General features: G+C 34.7%; 1 protein-coding gene across 1 annotated transcript; it reads right to left on the bottom strand.

Annotated features, from left to right (window-relative positions):
* Window positions 1-536: 536 nt before the first annotated feature.
* On the bottom strand, window positions 537-18,647 carry LOC100373616 (p21-activated protein kinase-interacting protein 1-like). The gene is made up of 9 exons (XM_078008851.2): window positions 18,564-18,647; window positions 16,689-16,851; window positions 15,863-15,983; window positions 10,012-10,139; window positions 6,887-7,032; window positions 4,762-4,859; window positions 3,215-3,332; window positions 2,436-2,652; window positions 537-633 (listed from the first exon to the last, which is right to left on the bottom strand). Exons 1-9 carry the CDS (start codon window positions 18,645-18,647, stop codon window positions 575-577), a joined length of 1,134 nt encoding a protein of 377 aa, XP_077864977.2. The 3' UTR covers window positions 537-574.
* Window positions 18,648-18,739: the final 92 nt, after the last annotated feature.

Here is an 18,739-nt window from a genome sequence, read left to right as displayed (position 1 = left end):
CTGCCTACCGGCATCCTTGTCTCTGTGTCATTTATTTTGGTCTCACCCCACTTGATTTAACTACTGTAGTCCCATCAGTGTTAATTAGGTGTTTAATATACATAGATTTAAACCAAAACCGAGTAAAATCTACATTAGCCCAGAGCATCTATTCATCCAGTTTCATCAAAAATCAACACATGGTTCTTGACATATCAGTGGAACAGACGAACACAGACACACAAACAGATGCACTAACTGGAAAAAACATCCACTCTGTGTTTTGCACACAGGAGTCAAAAGCAAAGGTGTCAACCTTCGTTCTGTATATCATGAGAAGCTTTGATCCATTATGTTATTGAACAATAATTAGTTATTTAGATTCTTTGTTTCAACTGATAATTGCCATAGCAACGAAAGCCAGTTTACCCCAGTTGATGTTCTTTGGTCCAATTTTGGAGTGTAATCAAAACACAGGAAAGGACATGTGATTGTGGCTTTGTTACTGCATCTCAGGCATTTTTTGTTTTTGTTGTGGCAGAAAAAATAATGCTGCATTTTAGTTTTTTGGACTTTATTATAAAAAATAAACAAATTATTTTGAAATTGATCGTTTCTTCTTTTTAGATTTGTCTTTCCTTTTCTTCTTGGAATCTGTAGAAATAATGAAACAAAATGAAAATGGTTATAAAAAATATGATGTAAATTTCAACAAAAAAAACAAAATTTATACAAATTAAGAAATAACTAAGATAACAACTAAGCATAATTTAAATAAAAAATACTTTCTGAAGAATGATGATTGTTTTATACTTAGGTATTTAGAAGTTGTGTATGTCTTTGCATAATATATGTATTATGACTAGTAAGTGCCACAGATAGGCTAGTATGAGAAAACACTATTTATTTTACTTGGCATGATAACAATTTATGAATTCATTGTGAAAAATTCCAGATATGAATAAAGAATAAAACAATGCATGAACTAAGATAAAATGGAGATGTGGCTGCCATATTCGCTATATTAGTAGGACATGCGCACTTAGAGAGTTTTCTATGGTCAAGTAATTTTTTTATCTTTTCACCACCAGACTGTCTCGTCCAAATTTATCTGCACTTTTTTCTTATATTCTTTAATAATTCTGGAAATGAACTTTAAATTTGGAGCCAACAGACAAAATTTGAGTCAAGTCTCAGTTTTTACTCAAAAAATGTAGATACTTTTGTCTCAATCTTTTGAAAGAAAGTGCAGACTATAAATGGGACTATTTTGTAAATTTGTGATGAACAAGCCATGCATGGCACAGTCCCCGTTAGTTATCGAATTTAAGATATATAGTTTTGTTTATAGTAATATACCTGGAATATAAACATGTCAGGAATATGATTATGATGATTGTTTAACATTTAAATGATTGACATTTGTATCTGATCATGAGAGATATTGCTCTAGAACAGCATTAATTAAAACAAAATCAGCCATTTTGAATACATGTATCATGAATATATAAAATTTGAACATAGTCAGTCAAAGCATGTCAGAGATATGGCTTTAGAAGCCCATTCATTAAAACAAAATGGCCACTAGTCAGCCATTCTGAATTCGATCTAAAAAATAAATCAGGAATCAGGAATCATGCATCAGGAATCCGTAATGTCTAATGTATGTACCAAGTTTGAACAAAATCCATCTGTAAACAGCCGAGAAATGCTTGATTTTGATGATTTTTTAGCACAAAAATGGCCACCATTCAGCCATTTTTAATAGGATCATCAAACCAATATATCTGTATATCTATGGCATGATGTATAATGAATATTTAAAATTTGAACATAAGCAGTCACAGCAAGTAGAGATATGGCACTAGAACCACATTTATTAAAACAAAATGGCCACCAATCGGCCATTTTGAATCTTATCAGAAAACAAAATGATGTGCATCAAGGTCCTATAATGTCCAACGTTTGAACAAAATCCATCTGTAAACAGTTGAGAAATGCTTGATTTTGATGTTTAGAATACAAATGGCTGCCATTCGGCGGTCGTAAATCCGATCATGAAACAAATTGATGTGCATATGTATAATATCATGTATGATGTATGTGTGAAGTTTGATTGTGATTGGTCCAGGCATTTCTAAGATACAGGGTCGGACACACGCACAGATGCACAGATGCACATATGGACGCATGGAGGTCAAAACATAAGTCCCTGTTTTCGGACTGCGTCCAAACTGGGACTAAAAAAGGTAACTGGTGGTGAAAAGGTTAATGGTTTAGTACTATATACAATCAATTCAATTACTGATTTATATGAGCTTGTATTTGAGATGTACTAGTCTTCTAATAGAGCAAATATGGTATATGTATTTTGCACAAATATTTAGACTTCATTTTCTGTAGCCTGAATTATTGAAAGTACAAAGCTGATCACAATCATTATTTCATAGCCTTACTTTTCTCGTCTTTTGTTTCTATGGCTTTCCTCTTCTTACTCTCCTTAACAGGGAATTTTACCTCTTTGATGACTAACTCCTCTTCAATATTTTTTTCTTTCCTTTTACGTTTGCTCTTCCTCAGTTTCTTGACATTTTCTTTCCTTACTACAGCTGCTAGACATGTAAGTCTTGCAGATGTTTGCACTTCTGTTAGAAGAGATGGAGTCTTTGATATCTGAAGGGAGAACATAAAAGTATTCAAGTATGTTGCTCGTTCAACCAAATATTCAAATCTTACTGGTAGCATGTTTTTAAAATGACGTAATACAGCAGTGTAGTTTAGAGTGAATATGCCATTTCATATTAAAATTTTGCCCATTTTTCTATAATCTTTTGGGAAAAAATTATTTTGTGAAATAAAAGTTGGTTTTGGCATTCAAAGAATTAAACTGTTATAAACAATATAATGTAAAATTTATGATTCAATTCACTGATTCAATTATGTGTTATTGTGCAAGGCAGGCTCAGCTTTTTAAAAATGTTTAATTCAAATATTTGTTCTAAGGTTGACGTTCAATTCATGAGATCACACAATGAACAGGGAAAATAGTCTATTGGTTAACATGCCATGAAAAGGCATCTGTTCTGACATAAGCAGTCTCAACATTTCTTGACCAACATCTTTGCGACTCGCGGGAGTGACTTGCATAATACAAGTTTGTCAACATTCCCTATTACAAAGATAGGTCATCCTATTGTACATGGCAGAGTTGTTTGTTTGTTTTTAACTTACTCACCTTGTCTAAATCAACAGTCCATATTTTAATAAATCCATCACTAGACGCAGATATCAACCATCTCACATTGGATGAATCAGCTTGTCTGGGGTTCACTACACTTGCTATACCCTTAATTCTGAAAAAAAAAGTGCAGACATGTCTTAATTGAATTGTGCCAAATCAGTCCAACAAAATAAGTGCACTGCTGCAACCCTGACAATAGAGCAACAATTTTTTTGAATGATTACTTGTCCTGTTATCACCCAGATACAATACAATTAATGAATGCCTTTCTTGCTTTAGAGCTGCGAAGAATTTCAGTGCAGTGACAGCGCAAGAATAACTGCTCCCTACAGCCTTGAAAATCAGAGCCATATAATGGTGATGTTAAGTAAGCAAACAGCACCAAATAAATGGCAAGGTAAATACTACGTCAAATTATAGTAAACACGTACTGCGTGCATGACTCGAACCGGCACTCGCGTACGTCACTTAATCGCCTAGCTTCACGCAACTACACGTCTTCCCCTCGGCCACCGGGCATCCCCAAAAATAGAACGATGCTTAATAACCGAGCTTATTACGTGCAGAGAACATGAAACCTGTCCACACGATCCGCGCCACACAGCATGGCCAGAATGCGGCAAAGGCCTTCAGATCTGGCTGTAGTAGGTTGCTCTATTGTCTGGGTTACTCATATAGGCGCACCCTTGTACGTGTATAGCTTTCTAATTAGACACTAATCATTGTTACTCGTCCCTCACGTAGCATTACCATCAGTATCTTGAAGTATGAAATACATTGACACATGAAGGCGATCTCACCTCAACAATACAAATATAATCTTCAAATACTTCTTAACTGAATTACTAAACTGGTACATAGCTACATCAGACCATTATTACTAACTGTCTAGGGAGTAACTGACCTCAGTTACACGTTTTACGGCTTCTACCCGTCTTAACGTCTTTGGTATTTTAAATGGCCGACTGGTGGCCATTTTGTTTTAACAAATGTGGTTCTAGTGCCATATCTCTACTTGCTATGACTGCTTATGTTCAAATTTTAAATATTCATTATACATGGTAATGGTGATGTTGCTCCAAGGCCTGACAGGAACAGCACAAGACTCGCCCAGGTTGTATTTACGGAATGAAGTAGATAAGTAGCAACATGTCTGTAATATGGCCTAAATTTATGCAGATTTATGCAAATAGCTGGAAATGAATGTTGAAATTCGTTCTAACCATTTTAATTATCTATGGCAATATGATGTTGCAGTTTGTGTATACTTGGCTGGTGGATTTACAAGTACTGTAGTACATGACAAAATAATTCACTAACTACATATTAAATGTGAGAGAAATTCATCATGGTATAGACCTGTTCCACATGAAAGGTGGTAGTATGGTTTAGCAATTTGTATGATTACCCACAATGCATCATAATGCATTACAATTATTTCAGACAATTCCCAATAATTAATGCATTGCAATTAAAGGATATTTAAAAGTATTTTTTCTCAAACTGATTACACATACGACTAGGATTAAGAAAAAGGTTACCTTTTCTCATGAGCTTTGAATTCACACACACATTTCTCATTTTCAATGCTGTATATTTTAATAGTTTCGCTCTCTCCTCCCACGGCGAGAATATCTTCCTGTGAATAAAACATCGCAGAAATCACTTACTAAGTGTTCACCAGATAAACTGTAAATACAGTGGTGCTTTAGAAGAGCATACAAGATGTACATATACCTATAGTCATTCAGAACAGAGAGACATTAATTGTTGTGAATCTGCTTTTGTGGGAGCTTTATGAAATTTGTACATTCATGAGATACAAAGCAGTGTTCTCCCCAGAAAAATGTATCAGAGTGGCGGCTAATTTGCATATAATTTACATATCATTAGCATTTGTCTGAAGATAAAGAAAACAATAATGACAGGCTTGCATGGATGAAAATGTGTCTTTATTTTTTAACAAATTTATGTAGAAGATTAAATGAATCTGCTGCTGCGTGATTTCTATGTAATGTCGATTCTTCGGACTTTCATGGAAGCCCAGTGATCTGCAGCTTTTGAGAACGCCGTGATTTTCTTTGCTTCCCACTTCTATTAAATGACATGGCCTTCTTGTGCATCTCCGAGTGTGCGTGTTTATCGATAGCATATTTCGTAATATTTATACATGGCATAGAATTCCATACCAAAGAACTATTTCTGGATGTTTTTAAGTTGAATTTTCCACATATGTGACACAGCATTCCTAAAAGATAAGAAATAGGAGCGAATCAATACTTGTATTTAAAAAATATCGTCACGATCAACACGAAAATAAACAAATTGCCGCCATTTTGAAAAGTCGCTAAACTTAAAAATTGCCACGATAAACTTTACCCAACTATTTCAAAACACAATACTAGTATTAGTTACTTTGATAAATCGTAGCCAACAATTTTTGAACTTCCAGAAAGAAGGTCGTTTCCAAAAAAATTTTTCGACGATCGGCAAAAAATGAAGCCATACAAAAATTTACTAAACTAGGTCAAAACTCGCTTCCAAGTAAAACGCTACAAATAAATACTTTTTTTACCTTTGCCATCGGATGTTTCTCTCAGCCACGTATATTTTGTTGTCCATTGTGCATCAAATCTAGAGTTTATTTTTTTGCACTTTTCGTTGTAACATCATCTTGGACACGTTTAGTACCACTGCCGACAGGGGTACCGGTGACCGCGTTGCTGGTGGGTTTATCGCTCGCAACCAGGGGCCCAGCAGGGCGTTCTACGCGGAACCACAACGTAATATTTCTGCTGTTTGACATCGTTGCTTCTTCCAGCCAAATATGCTACTGAGAAAATACTCGCTATTACCCCAATTAAATAGGGCGAAAGTGTTTATTGTCGAAGTACGAAGCTGTATTAGTCCATTGTCTTTGCGTAAGCACTGACATGTTTCCATTCACACCTGATTTGGCTCACAGTACCGGACGCTGATGACGCTGACTAACAGATTCGCACGTGTATTAACAAGCTAAAAGAAAGAGTAACAGGAAATGCCACAGAGTAGCGGGCAATCTCTCAGAGTAGCGGCATAAATAATGGAGTAGCGGCCCCGCTACGCTAAAACGCTTTGGGGAGAACACTGACAAAGGCTGACGGCGGCCTGACCCAAGGTGTCGACAGGCGATTTTATGTAGTTCTTGGCCTTTCCCCCCTTGATATAGCTCTATAAAACACGCTACAGTAGAATCCATCATTCTGATTTATATTTCTCAACTGAGCAGTATGTCTAAGCGAAAGCTATCCAGTCTGTCCGTACACCATAAACCCACAGCGATCGACCGTGTCAAGAAAAGGTGAAACCAAGTCAAGGGTTGCACGTGATCTAGCAGTTGGTGGGTCTACTATTCGATGGTGGGTAAAGATTGAAGAAAAATTTTTTTCGAAGATGGAAGACTGAACGGAAAATGTGCGAAATTATCCGACAATGATATAGATAAAGATGTGATGTTTTCATAAAGAAAACGTACTATAAATAAACCCATGTGTGTATGTGTACTTTTTATTCTATTGAAATGCATGAACCTCCCCTTTTCACAGTAAGTTGTAACGCTCTCTAAGTCAATGTTTTTGCTTGGAACCCAACACCCGCGACTTAGCAAGGGGTCACTGTGTAACTTACAGATATAAAGACTGCAGTGAATACTTTGAATCCAACGTCAATGGTATGTTTTATACTAGCACTTGCAAGACTGTACACATCAAGTTTACTGTCAAAGACCACTATGTAACAATCACCACTAGGTGAAAACTGAATCAATTCACCAACTGAAAAAAATAGAAAAATATATAAAAATGGTAAATTTTCAAAATCAGATTTCTATTTTATTTCCAGTAATGCAGTATACCATCTGACTGTCCTTCAATGATTAAAATCTTTATCACTTTGTCACTTCTAAACATTGAAAGATCATCATGTGTTATATAATGCAAAATCAGACTTTCCATATATGGTAGCTAGGTGTATCAGATGGTTAAAACAAGCCAATCAGAATGCAAAAATAATTTTGCAGTCATGATGCAATTTTTTTCAAATATGGCAACAAATTGCACCACACGATTAATTTCAACCAATCAAAGATCTGAAAGGTCATAGTGTAAAGTGCATAACTTGATACACATTATAAACACTGGTGGCGCTCTCACTTGTTTTTTTCATTCAGGTTTTCAACACTGCCACACCATATTTACATATTGAAGTATAGAACAAAATAAAAAAAACAGTGTTCTCCAAAGGATGTAAACAGCTTGGCGGTCCCACCACAGTGCTTCCATTTGCCGCCACACCAGTCTGACACCACCACGGTGATTAGCAAGATCGCCACAGTGCTTTTTTCATTGTTAATCCGGTGCACTGTATTACGAAAATAAAGTGCGAAATGCATAGCTATCAGGGATCTCGTCACGCTGGTCAGCCCGACCAGCACTCAAAATTAGTGACCACCACGGAAACGCTTTTGACCAGAACTATTGTTCTACTGTTTTTATACTTATGCCAGACTTTTTTGTTTCTTGTTTCTCGAGTTTTTATAAGGCAATTTTGTTGAGGAGGGCGAATAAAAAAAAATTTTTTTTAGATTTGTGTGATTCTCAAAGAATTGTAAGTGAGATCATTGATCGGAGAGAAGAAATGAAATAAAATGTTATTCCACGTATAACCTTGTTTCTCATCTGCGCAAGACTTCGGTACTTTGATCATGATACTCCCACGAAAATGCAACTTGGGTTTGTTATGCGGCGGGCGAAAAAAAAAAAAATTTTTTTTAGCAATTTTTTGCACTTACAAGGCGCGAGAAATTACGCTGAAATAAAATTTGATTTTTATTTCATTTTCGGCTCCTGTTCATTCGGTGGGTTCGCGAAACAAGGGATAATAAAAGTCTGACCTTACTTACGTACCGACCAACACGCATCCTTCCAGTTGTGGATAATAATTTGTATTAATACAAACAATACAAGTCAGTTTTGTAAAATTAGCACTTTTTTGTTTGCGAGTAAATACTTTCTGACGATAGACGCAGTCTTTGGATTGAAAGCTAAATTCTTCCAAAATCAATTCCACCTCGATATAACATGGGCAAAGCGGAGTTCACAATCAGTTTACTCAAGAAAAAACAACGTGTTTATTACGTGATTGGGTAAAATACATTTGAATTGTTATCATTGCTAATCATGTAAAAACTTTTTTTTCAAGACTTATTTTCCTTTTTAAAAATTGTTAATCACCTCTTTTGAAAATCATCATGTAGTTTTTATCTGAAATTCATACCAACACATCGTGCTACAACATCGCTTTACTTCTGCAATGTAACTTTTATGATCACTGCTATTTGGAAAACTTTGGGTTCTATCGGCATTACCATGTGGCATTTTGATTTGTTAAGGGAGTCTTTGACCCGGGACACATGCCGGTCAAATAATGCGTCACAAACATCATGACGGTCAGTGTTTTTCACCGTAGTGATCAAGTGATAAAAAATAATTGCTCCCGATAAAACTAAGTCAAATTTTACGTTTTTTTTTCATATAAAAAAAATTGAAGTAACATTTTTTGCATGGCATCATGACCGAGTAAGAGGAATTATTGGTATAACATCGCGAAGTAAGTTATGTCACGTCGTAACTTTGATGATCATTTGGAAGTGTTATTTGTTTGTTCACTACTGTAAATGTAAATGTTGTAGAAGCTGATGGTCGAAATAATATCAAGCAATCCACCAAATAATTACGTGGTCGATTTTTTGAAGGAGAATGTTTTGAAGTAAATAAGATCATGAATGTCGTGAACATAATCCTGAATGAAACATTTCAAATGCGTTTCATTTAACCTTTTACAATTTATTTGTTTTTAGTCCGCAGCATTTGCATTTTGAGAATGTTTCATTTTTAAATTCAAACTCTTCTAAAAATTCAAACTTCTAAATTGTGAAACGTAATATTTTGACTCCAATAAAAAAATATTTGCACTGTGACCAAGCTCATTAATATTACAAAAGTGTTCAAAAGAAAAGTGTTTATAACACTGTGTGAAGCAAATAAATATGTGTTGTTTATTGTGTGGGTGTAAATGTGCTTTGGTCAATTTCTTTTATTATTATGTAAATAATATGCAAATTATATGCAAATTGGTCCACCACAGTGGTTTAAATTCCTTGGGAGAACACTGAAAAACGTTCAAATCCTTTTTGAGTCATGCAGTAATTTTAAAATAATTTTTTACGCTCTTGTATATAAACTTTGAATAGTTGCTATCACACGCATTTTCCCCTTCATCTAAATCTCACGATTTCGCAAGATTGGTGTAAGCAGTTTTCATAAAATAAAACAGACTTTAACTTATGAAAGCAGAAGGTCTCCTTTAGCCAAACATCACACATGTAAACATGAATGTACTTTGACTTTGAAAAATAGGTCTTGTACAAAAATGACATGTATACACCTAAAGACACTTTTCGTTGCATGATTTCATATTTATGAAAATCAACATATTTATTTCATAAATAATCATAAAAGTTACATGCATATATTCTTTATTTGAACAAAATGTGGTGAATCACCACATAATTTTATGCAAATTACAGAACATATGCAAATATGGTGTGACAGTGGTGAAAGCAAAATGAGTGAAACAGAAATGAGGATGCCGCCAGTGTAAGAAGTGTGAACTTGATATTATCAGCCAAACCAATCACAGACTATGTTAATTAACATACAAACAGCAGAAATTCAAATAAATAAATTAGTTACCTTTATAAATATTAGTAACATATGCTTTTCTTCCAGTTATAAGATTCCAGGTTTTCAGTGATTTATCTTTCCCTATTGTCATGGCCATTTTACCAGAAGGATGAACAGTCAGTGAAATTATGCCACCACTACGAACATAGAAAACAAAAATATTCAATTTGTATGGCAGCTTTTTCTCTGGTTTCTAGAACATATTAGTTGTTACAAAATACAATTTCAATTACGATGACTTCAGTGATCTTCATTGTATCTGACCATTGACTTTTGCTAAACTTTTGAGTGATACTCAAATGCACATGGATTCATAAAAATTGACGACAGTTCTGGAAGGCAAATCACCAATTACTATAGAATACTTTATTTTCGCTTGGAGTTAATTTTTTATATTTTCGATGAAGGAATAATTCAGTGAAAATAAAATCCAGCAAATATACCTTTTTTCCTATATTTTAATTCAACTCGTCAAAAATCGGTGAAAATAAATTCCATACAAAACACCTGAAAAGTCTATTCAGCACCAAACCAGTACAACAGGTAAAATGACAAGGAAGTATACAAATCAGATCTGCAAATATGTAGTCAGTGTTGTGTCTGTTTGGATAAACTAGTTTGTGGCCCTGGATTAGTTTCAATATCTCTAATAAGGACAAGATTATTTCTCATACGACAATGATACAAATAAAGTGCAAAAACCCAGAAAAATATTATCAAGTTTTTATTATCATACATTAATATTAACAAATCGTGTGAAATTTTATGTACAGAGAAACACAGATTTATGCTTTGGTTGACAGAACTTCTCAAAGTAAACAAGACATGACATGTCATGTCATAGCCCCCGCTCAGAAAAAAATTTAAAAACTTATATTGAACTTAGTTTGTGTCAGAGTGAATTAATTCATTATGAGCTGTATTAAAATTCTGTTCAGAATTGATGTGTTACAATTTTAGGGGGTGGGGTAAAAATTTATTCATTTGGCTTTTCTGAGACAATTTATAACTTGTTAAACATATAATGCGATGTGCACTTGTAAACAATTATTACCTGTCCCTGTACCAACTTTGAACAAAACTGGATGACACGCATCTGAGAAAAAGCTGTTAACAGCTAGAAAAAGCTTGTTTTTTTGAATTTTGAGGGAAAAAATGGCCTCCAAGTCGTAAAACTTTATCCAATCAAACAGGTCATGAATGACAATCCTTGGTGTACATTACCTGTGTCAACAACTTTACTTCCCATGTACTTCATGTACAGATCTACATGTAGTTTGTGGCCCTGAATTAGTTTCAATATCTCTAAATAAGGACAAGAGTACTTCTCATATGACAATGATACAAATAAAGTGCAAGAATCCAGAAAAATATTATCAAGTTTTTATTATCATACATTAATATTAACAAATCGTGTGAAATTGAACTTTTATGTACAGAGAAACACATATTTATGCTTTGGTTGACAGCACTTCTCAAAAAAAAAAAAGACGACCTGCAAAACTTTATACAATTGTCAGACATGCAGCGAATAGTATGCTTTTGTAATATATGCAGTTTCAGTAGCTTCGCTTTCCGAGAAAAAAATTCTGGCTCTGCACCTGAAAAAAACAAAAAAACATTTAGTCAAAAGTAAGCAGAGGTTGTAGTATATATGCTCCCATTAGCTGTTAAATTTAATTAAAAAAGATATTTGTGTACTGTCTTTTCAGTACGAAAACATATTACTTAATATATTTATACCAGCCAGAAAGAAATTGCAAGTTTTCACTGAGCAATTAGGAATATACATGGACAACAATTGATGCATGTGTAGCAATATACTGTTTGAAAGGCTGCAAGATGTAATGAAGTAGCAAACCAATCACTACTCAAGTCTGACTGGCTGGGAAACTGCACAATACATACAAAAATGTATGCAGATGATATATGAGCAGCTCCACCAAATATAAAAATATTCTTTCCATAGTTATGACTCTAATGTGATCGTACAAGTTTATTGTGATTCTATATGTGTTTGTAATATTATTTAGCTTTATTTAGAATTCTGTTTAGTTGGTTAACTTTACTGTATCTTAATGTAGTTTATTTTATTTTTATACGACCATAGAACAACTCACTGTAGTTTGTTTTAATGTTGAATAAAAATTAAATCAGTCACTGTATAGTGGGACGTATTGCGCGAAATTGTTGCAAGGACAATACTTTTCTCGATTTGCGTGTCGTCGTGCGTCGATAAAAAATTCATGGAATGGTCGGCAGTATCGATCAAGTTCGTCTAGTGTGACATTCGTGGCTGGCGACAAGATGCCGTATAATCGTTTAAATAGACGTCAAGGAGGAGTGAAAGGCCATAATTAGGTGCTACAATAGACGTCATGAAATGTTGGAAAATTACAGTCAATCAAAAAAACTGTTCACATGACAACAAAAAATATTCACTATATTTATTATGCATTATTTTTTTGTTGGTAGCAAATGATCATGGTACGGTAGCTTACTTGTTTTCGAAGTGTTGTAATTGTTGATTAGTACTCAGTAGTGATTATATTAACGTACAAAAAATAAATTCGTTGAATTGTTATGAAATGCAAGTAAAATTCAACTTAGTTTTATCGTAAGCAAATGTTTTCGGTTACATGTTAACGCTCGATGAGACAATATCCGCCATGTTATCCATGCCCACGACGCGTGTTTATTGACCAGATAGGTCAAGTCGCTAATCAACCAATCAAAATGCTGGATGGTGCCCATGTGCTCAAATTACCATAAAGCATTTAAATATGACAGTTCAGCGACCTCATGGTGAAAGCAACACGAAAGACCAGATTTACCGATGTTTTAGTGCGATCTTTTGGCTTCGTTTCTCATGGGGAAAAAGGCACGATTTTTTTAATCGGATTTAGAAAAATAAATAAACGTACCGTCCCAAATAAAAATGTGCCGGGTGGAATTGTTCTGTGGAAAAAATAAACGTACCGATACGTTTATATTGGGACATTTAGCGTTGTGAGCAAGCTCTCCTGAGTAGCGACATATTTTTAACTTCGCCTATTGCGTGATCAGTGGATTACGTAAATAAACCAACACTTTCAATGAGTACATGCCGACCCAACTAAACTTGTTTATGGCTGTTTATGAACAGTGAGGACGCATCTCATAGAGCAATAGCTGTGGAAATCATAAACAAATGTAAATGTTGCGGAAATCAAGCATGGCGATAATGATTTTGAGCGAGGCAGAGTCTGGCAAGCATCTCAGAGCAGCATTGCGCCGACACCACCACGACGTTTGAATCCCGGTGAGAGCACTGCAAACCTCTTAAGTCACGAGGTAAACTTTCAATTTACACAATACATAATCAGTTCCTACAACCATAATAAAAAGGCAGTTTTTCTGGCGAAACTCTCGACAGGTTAGCAATAGTTTCTCACGATCGCCAAACCCGAGACACAAACGATAATACAAAGTGTATAAATACCATAACAAGCACAGTTTCTTACCTTTGAAATTGACGAGACACAATTTTGTCCATAGAAGCGTTGCGCAAATAAAGATACAATTCCGGGATACAATATCCTCACAAAATTGACTGATTTCCACCGAGACGAGAACTGCGTAAGCGTCATCAAAACTCGGATTAAACTCGGGTAATTTCGGGAAAAGTCGGATTTTGAAGGGAAAATGTTAAAAATCAAGGAAAAACACAGTGAAACTTTGAAGAATCGAAAAAATAACTTGATGTGCACCATAGCACCATCAATTTCTGTCTCTGTACCAACTCTGAACTGAATTGGATCACACATGTGTGAGAAAAAGCTGGTAACATGAAAATGTGCACACACATTGCACAGACACGACCCAAATTAATACCCCCCGCCCGGATCGCAGATTCGGCGGGGACTAAAAAAAAGAGGACCTGCAAAACTTTATACAATTGTCAGACACAATTGAATAGTACCGGTATGTTTTTGTAATACATGTAGTTCCAGTGCTTTTGCTTTCTGAGAAAAAAATCTGGCTCTGCACCTGAAAAAAAAGAAAAGAACATTTAGTTCAAAGTAAGCAGAGGTTGTAGCATATGTGCTCCCACTGGCTGTTAGATTTAATTAAAAAAGATATTTGAGTCTTTTTAGTACAAAAAATATTACTTAATAAATTTATACCAGCCAGAAAGAAATTGCAGTTCATACTGTACTATTTTAAAAATGTTCTACCAAAGTCTAGGATGAACTAATTCAACAGTCTGTTTTCACTCTACAAAGTTGTCAAATTAATATTCACGGGATTCTGCAAAAATAAAATATTAAGAATGAGCAAAAAGCCAGAGTACTTGTGCCAAAAATTTCACTTGAGCTGAACCAAATGGATGCCAAGCTATCAAAAGAAATAAAAAAAAACTATTGAGAAAAATACAAAAAAATACATTCAATATAAAAACAGATAGAAGTGCATACAAAACTAATCAGCAGAGGTAGTGATCATGTAACCTAAGTGTATGTCAAATTTCCATTGAACTGGATTGCATCGTCTCAGATTGGCTGCTAATTTGCATATCAATTTGCATACTAATTAACATATTGTAGTTGTATTAAAATAATATATAAAATAATATCCGGAGTTTTGAAAAAAAAAATTATGACTATTAAGTCAACATCATTAAAATTGAGGATTACGTGAATTTGACCCCTCCCTAATATTATTTCACATATCCCTTAAAAACATGGCCAACGTTAAATCCATCTCAATCGAGGTCCGTAATTTATTTTCCTGCTCATAATGGAGATAAATTATGGTAGCTAAACATTGAAATTGCGACCCTGACTTCAGTACCGAAATAAATAGCTGATTGAGAAAATGTGTCTATGTTGACAGAGGTTCGATTTACCGCATGGAGACCGCATGGAGCATGGAGGTTGACAAGTGCAGTAACACACTCAGGTATCATATTTACTTCAAAGGTAATTTAAAAGCGATGATATATTAATTGATATTGAATTACAGTACTTTTCAATTTCATAATTGCTTTCAAGCAGTCACGGTTGGCCAAATTTGACTTGTGTTTTCTCGATAATTCTAGTGTAATATGTCGTCACGAAACCAAGTTTCAATCTGCTAGCAGTTGCCAATGAACACCGGAAATAGCAATCGTACATAACAGAATCACGATCAGCGTGTTCTAAAATTTTACGTTTTTATTATTCCAGTATTTCATATGCCAAACGTTATTCCCAAGCCTCCTAAATGACAAGATAAACTTTCGATTTACACATTTCATAACCAGTTCTTGAACTAATAGCAGGACTGTGTTTCTGGCAAAGTGTGACACTGTGCGATCGCTAGTTTCTCACTAAAGTCAGGACAAAAAAAGGATAAATAAAGTTCATAATAAATACCATAAGCACAGTTTCTTACCTTTGAGGTAGAATTTAATCTATATAAGCCTTGTGTGAAGAAAGATACAGTCTGGAATAAAATATCCTCAGACGAAATCAATGATGATTTCCTCAGCGGTTAGACTGGCGTATGCGCAATACGGTATGCTAGTTCTCTTGCGAAATGTCGTTAAAACTCGAATTTTTCCGGCAAATTTCAGCATTTGTACGAGTAAAATGTTGAAAATCACAGAAAAACACAATGAAACTTTGGCGAATAAAAAAAATACTTGGCGTGCATATGTATGGCATTGAGAATCACATTTGCACCAACTTGGAAAAAATTTGGACAGAGCATATCAAAGTTATAAGAGGTAAAAGACAGACGAACGGATGGACGGACGGACGGACGGACGGACAGAACCCAATCTATAAGCCTTCGGCAGACTTCGTCTGCGAAGGCTAAAAATGATAGTAATACTCACATGTGTCCTTTAAGTGTCTTTAAACAATCCCAGGGTCCTGACTTCCACACACATACACAGCCGTCTTCACTTCCACTTATTAAATGTGAGTTACCATGGAAACCAAGACATGTGATTGACCCTGAATGAAATGAATGTGACTATAATGATGTCATGCCATGGTGAGGGTTGGTTACAATTTGTTTGTAATGCTATAATATTTAGTTAAAGCTACTGTATCTTCCCTACACAAAATCTATCAATTACATTGGTAAAATACAAGTCCATGAACACAAAACAACTACAACTATATAAAATTATAAAATATACAGTCAAATTAGTGAAAGAGTAATACTTGGACCTCAAGGTATATTTGGGTTTGATGACCAAAGTCACTCTTCTCTGGTGATTAAAAGGTCTATTTTATTTCACACTTTCAACTTTTCAAACCCACATAGAAGACGGAGGTAACTACATGTAGAAATATCTGCGGTGGAAAATGGAATGGTGCAAGTGCTGGCTACTGTATAATACTTTATTTTTGCTTGGAATTTATTTTAAATATTTTTGCTGAAGGGATGATTCAGTAAAAATAAAATCCAGCAAATATACTTTTTTCCCTATATTTTACATTCTACTCATCAAAAATTAGTGAAAAAAAAAAACTGCATACAAAACACTCAAAAATCTTTTCATCTAACTTTAATTGCAGCTAAAATAAAGTTATTTATATTTACAAAAATACCTTAAAGTACCTTAACAAAATGTGAAGACAGGTGTTTTGAAAAAAACAAACATGAGATATCCTGTTCCAAATGTGGCATGTATATACATGTATGATTATTACCTTCATGCTGCATCAATGTACCAATTTCTGATTTCATTTTAATATTATATAGATGAATCGTCTCATCAGAGCTGCCAGACGCTAGGTATGTATCATTCATTGATACACACTTGATACACCCAGTGTGACTGTGTTCTGTAAAACGTGATTCCAGTACAAAGCTCTGCAAGTAATGACAAAATCATCTTAATATCATAGAGAAACTAGCTACATTGTCCTTAATAGTAAAATTTTCACCAAGGATGAAATAATTTTGGCCACAGTGGCTATTGGTGCATCGTTTTAAATACCTAAAAAGAAAGCTTCCAACAAATCAATGAAAATCATCATATAAACGTAGTGAACAAATATGATTTTCTGTTGTTTAATATAATTTTCCATGTTTTTATATGGTAATTATTTTCTCAGAAAAATATTTGTTTTTCATTTAATAATAAAATATTGTTATAAAATCCGGGCGGAATTACTAGAGGTAGTACGGCGTATATGTCAATCATAAAATATTGCATGTCTACAATGCTCTCTACATCAATGTTTTTTATTAATTTTTGAAGCTTGATTTATGTTTTTTCTGGTTGACCATTTCAGGTGACAGAGCTGTGTGACCAAACTATTGCATTATCCTGGTGTCAACCAGGCTTGGTCAAACATTAGAACCAGCAATCCTTAACTAATGTTCACTCAAAGTCGTATTCATTAGTGAATCTTTGCCAGTGGGAAATGACCTTCCCATTGTGTCTGTGGCACACTCGCCCAGAGTAAGAGTCAAACATTTTTAATGTTCAACACAAGATAAGATTTGAACTCTGGTCTAGCCAACAGCGTTCATCTACCCCCCCCCCCCACACACACACACACACGTCACCACCACCGATCAATTTAGTGTTATGTAGTTATGACTATCTGTCGAACATGATATTTCTTGATAATTATATCTTGATTGGGAACAGAGTTCTGGGTAAATCAAGGAAATACTCACTGTTACGACAGGCCTGATTGGCTTAAAATGAGTATGCAGACTTGATTTACATAGAACTCTGTGCGAATCCCCCTTGATTCTGGCTGCTGGTCATTTTCATTCATGAAATCATCGAATATCATCATAAAACGCAGTTTTGAATAAAACCAAGTCAGCGATTATGGAGAATGGTTATTAACATAACACCCGACTTCCTCTAAACTTTTTGTTTCGCATTTTTAGGTAAGAAATCAAAATTTGAAACCGACAAGGTGTCGATTTACTAGGTGCCATGTTTTACAACTTGTTTATTTATATGCGTATAAAAATTGAGTATTTATTGATTTTCAGCCCCCAAGTGACTGTGACGAAGACTATCGATCCCTAGCGATACCATAGGCATGCCAACATCACCTTCTTCCTGACTGTTATGTGTACAGCCACTATACCCCCCCCCCCCCTGCATTGATGCTTTACTGCTGAAAGATTTAATATCAAAATTGTAAATGACATCTCTTGTATTTCGATCATACTACCATCACCCGTCTTTCTTGGGATCAAATTATTTCAAATATTATTAGTCCCAAGACAATAATATAAATAAATAATAATAATAATTTTATATAATAATGAAACTTTTGGAATAATCTCAGAGAGCAACTTTAAATTTGGAATTTGATTTATCCAATTTTTAAAAGTGAAGTCAATTTTAAGTTCACTATTTTCTCACTTGTTTAATTCCTATCATACAGCCACAGTCTCATTTCAAGTTTAAGTTATTAAATAGCCATGTGTTCAAAACATATAAGAATTGTTGCAATCTGGTGGGAGGTGAAGGCTCGAATCCACAGTTTATAATTCAAGTGATCGTACTGTCATTCTCCAACAACACAGATCCGAAACTAATCTCTAATTACCTCATCTTTTTCTCGCAGTTCGAAGCCAAACAAAATTTGCTCATAACACCCAGCAACAACGTCCAGTACCACGTTTTCCACCATTTTGTTTTGGAAGTAAATCGTGACGTCATCAGTTTAGGTGCTGTGGGAAAAATTAAACTATTTCAAGCAAAAGCATGCCTTTAATGATTGTC

Source organism: Saccoglossus kowalevskii, chromosome 18 (assembly GCF_978046115.1).
Source record: "Saccoglossus kowalevskii chromosome 18, keSacKowa6.1, whole genome shotgun sequence".
NCBI classification, from domain to species: domain Eukaryota; kingdom Metazoa; phylum Hemichordata; class Enteropneusta; family Harrimaniidae; genus Saccoglossus; species Saccoglossus kowalevskii.
This window is presented reverse-complemented; position numbering and strand designations above follow the sequence as displayed.

Excerpts from the sequence above, each read along its gene's own strand:
- LOC100373616 (XM_078008851.2), bottom strand. The coding sequence starts at position 18,647 with ATGGTGGAAAACGTGGTACTGGACGTTGTTGCTGGGTGTTATGAGCAA. Across the intron at positions 16,852-18,563 it reads AACTGCGAGAAAAAGATGAG|AGCTTTGTACTGGAATCACG; the intron begins GTAATTAGAGAT and ends CATTACTTGCAG. Across the intron at positions 634-2,435 it reads AGAAACAAAAGACGAGAAAA|ATTCCAAGAAGAAAAGGAAA; the intron begins GTAAGGCTATGA and ends TTATTTCTACAG.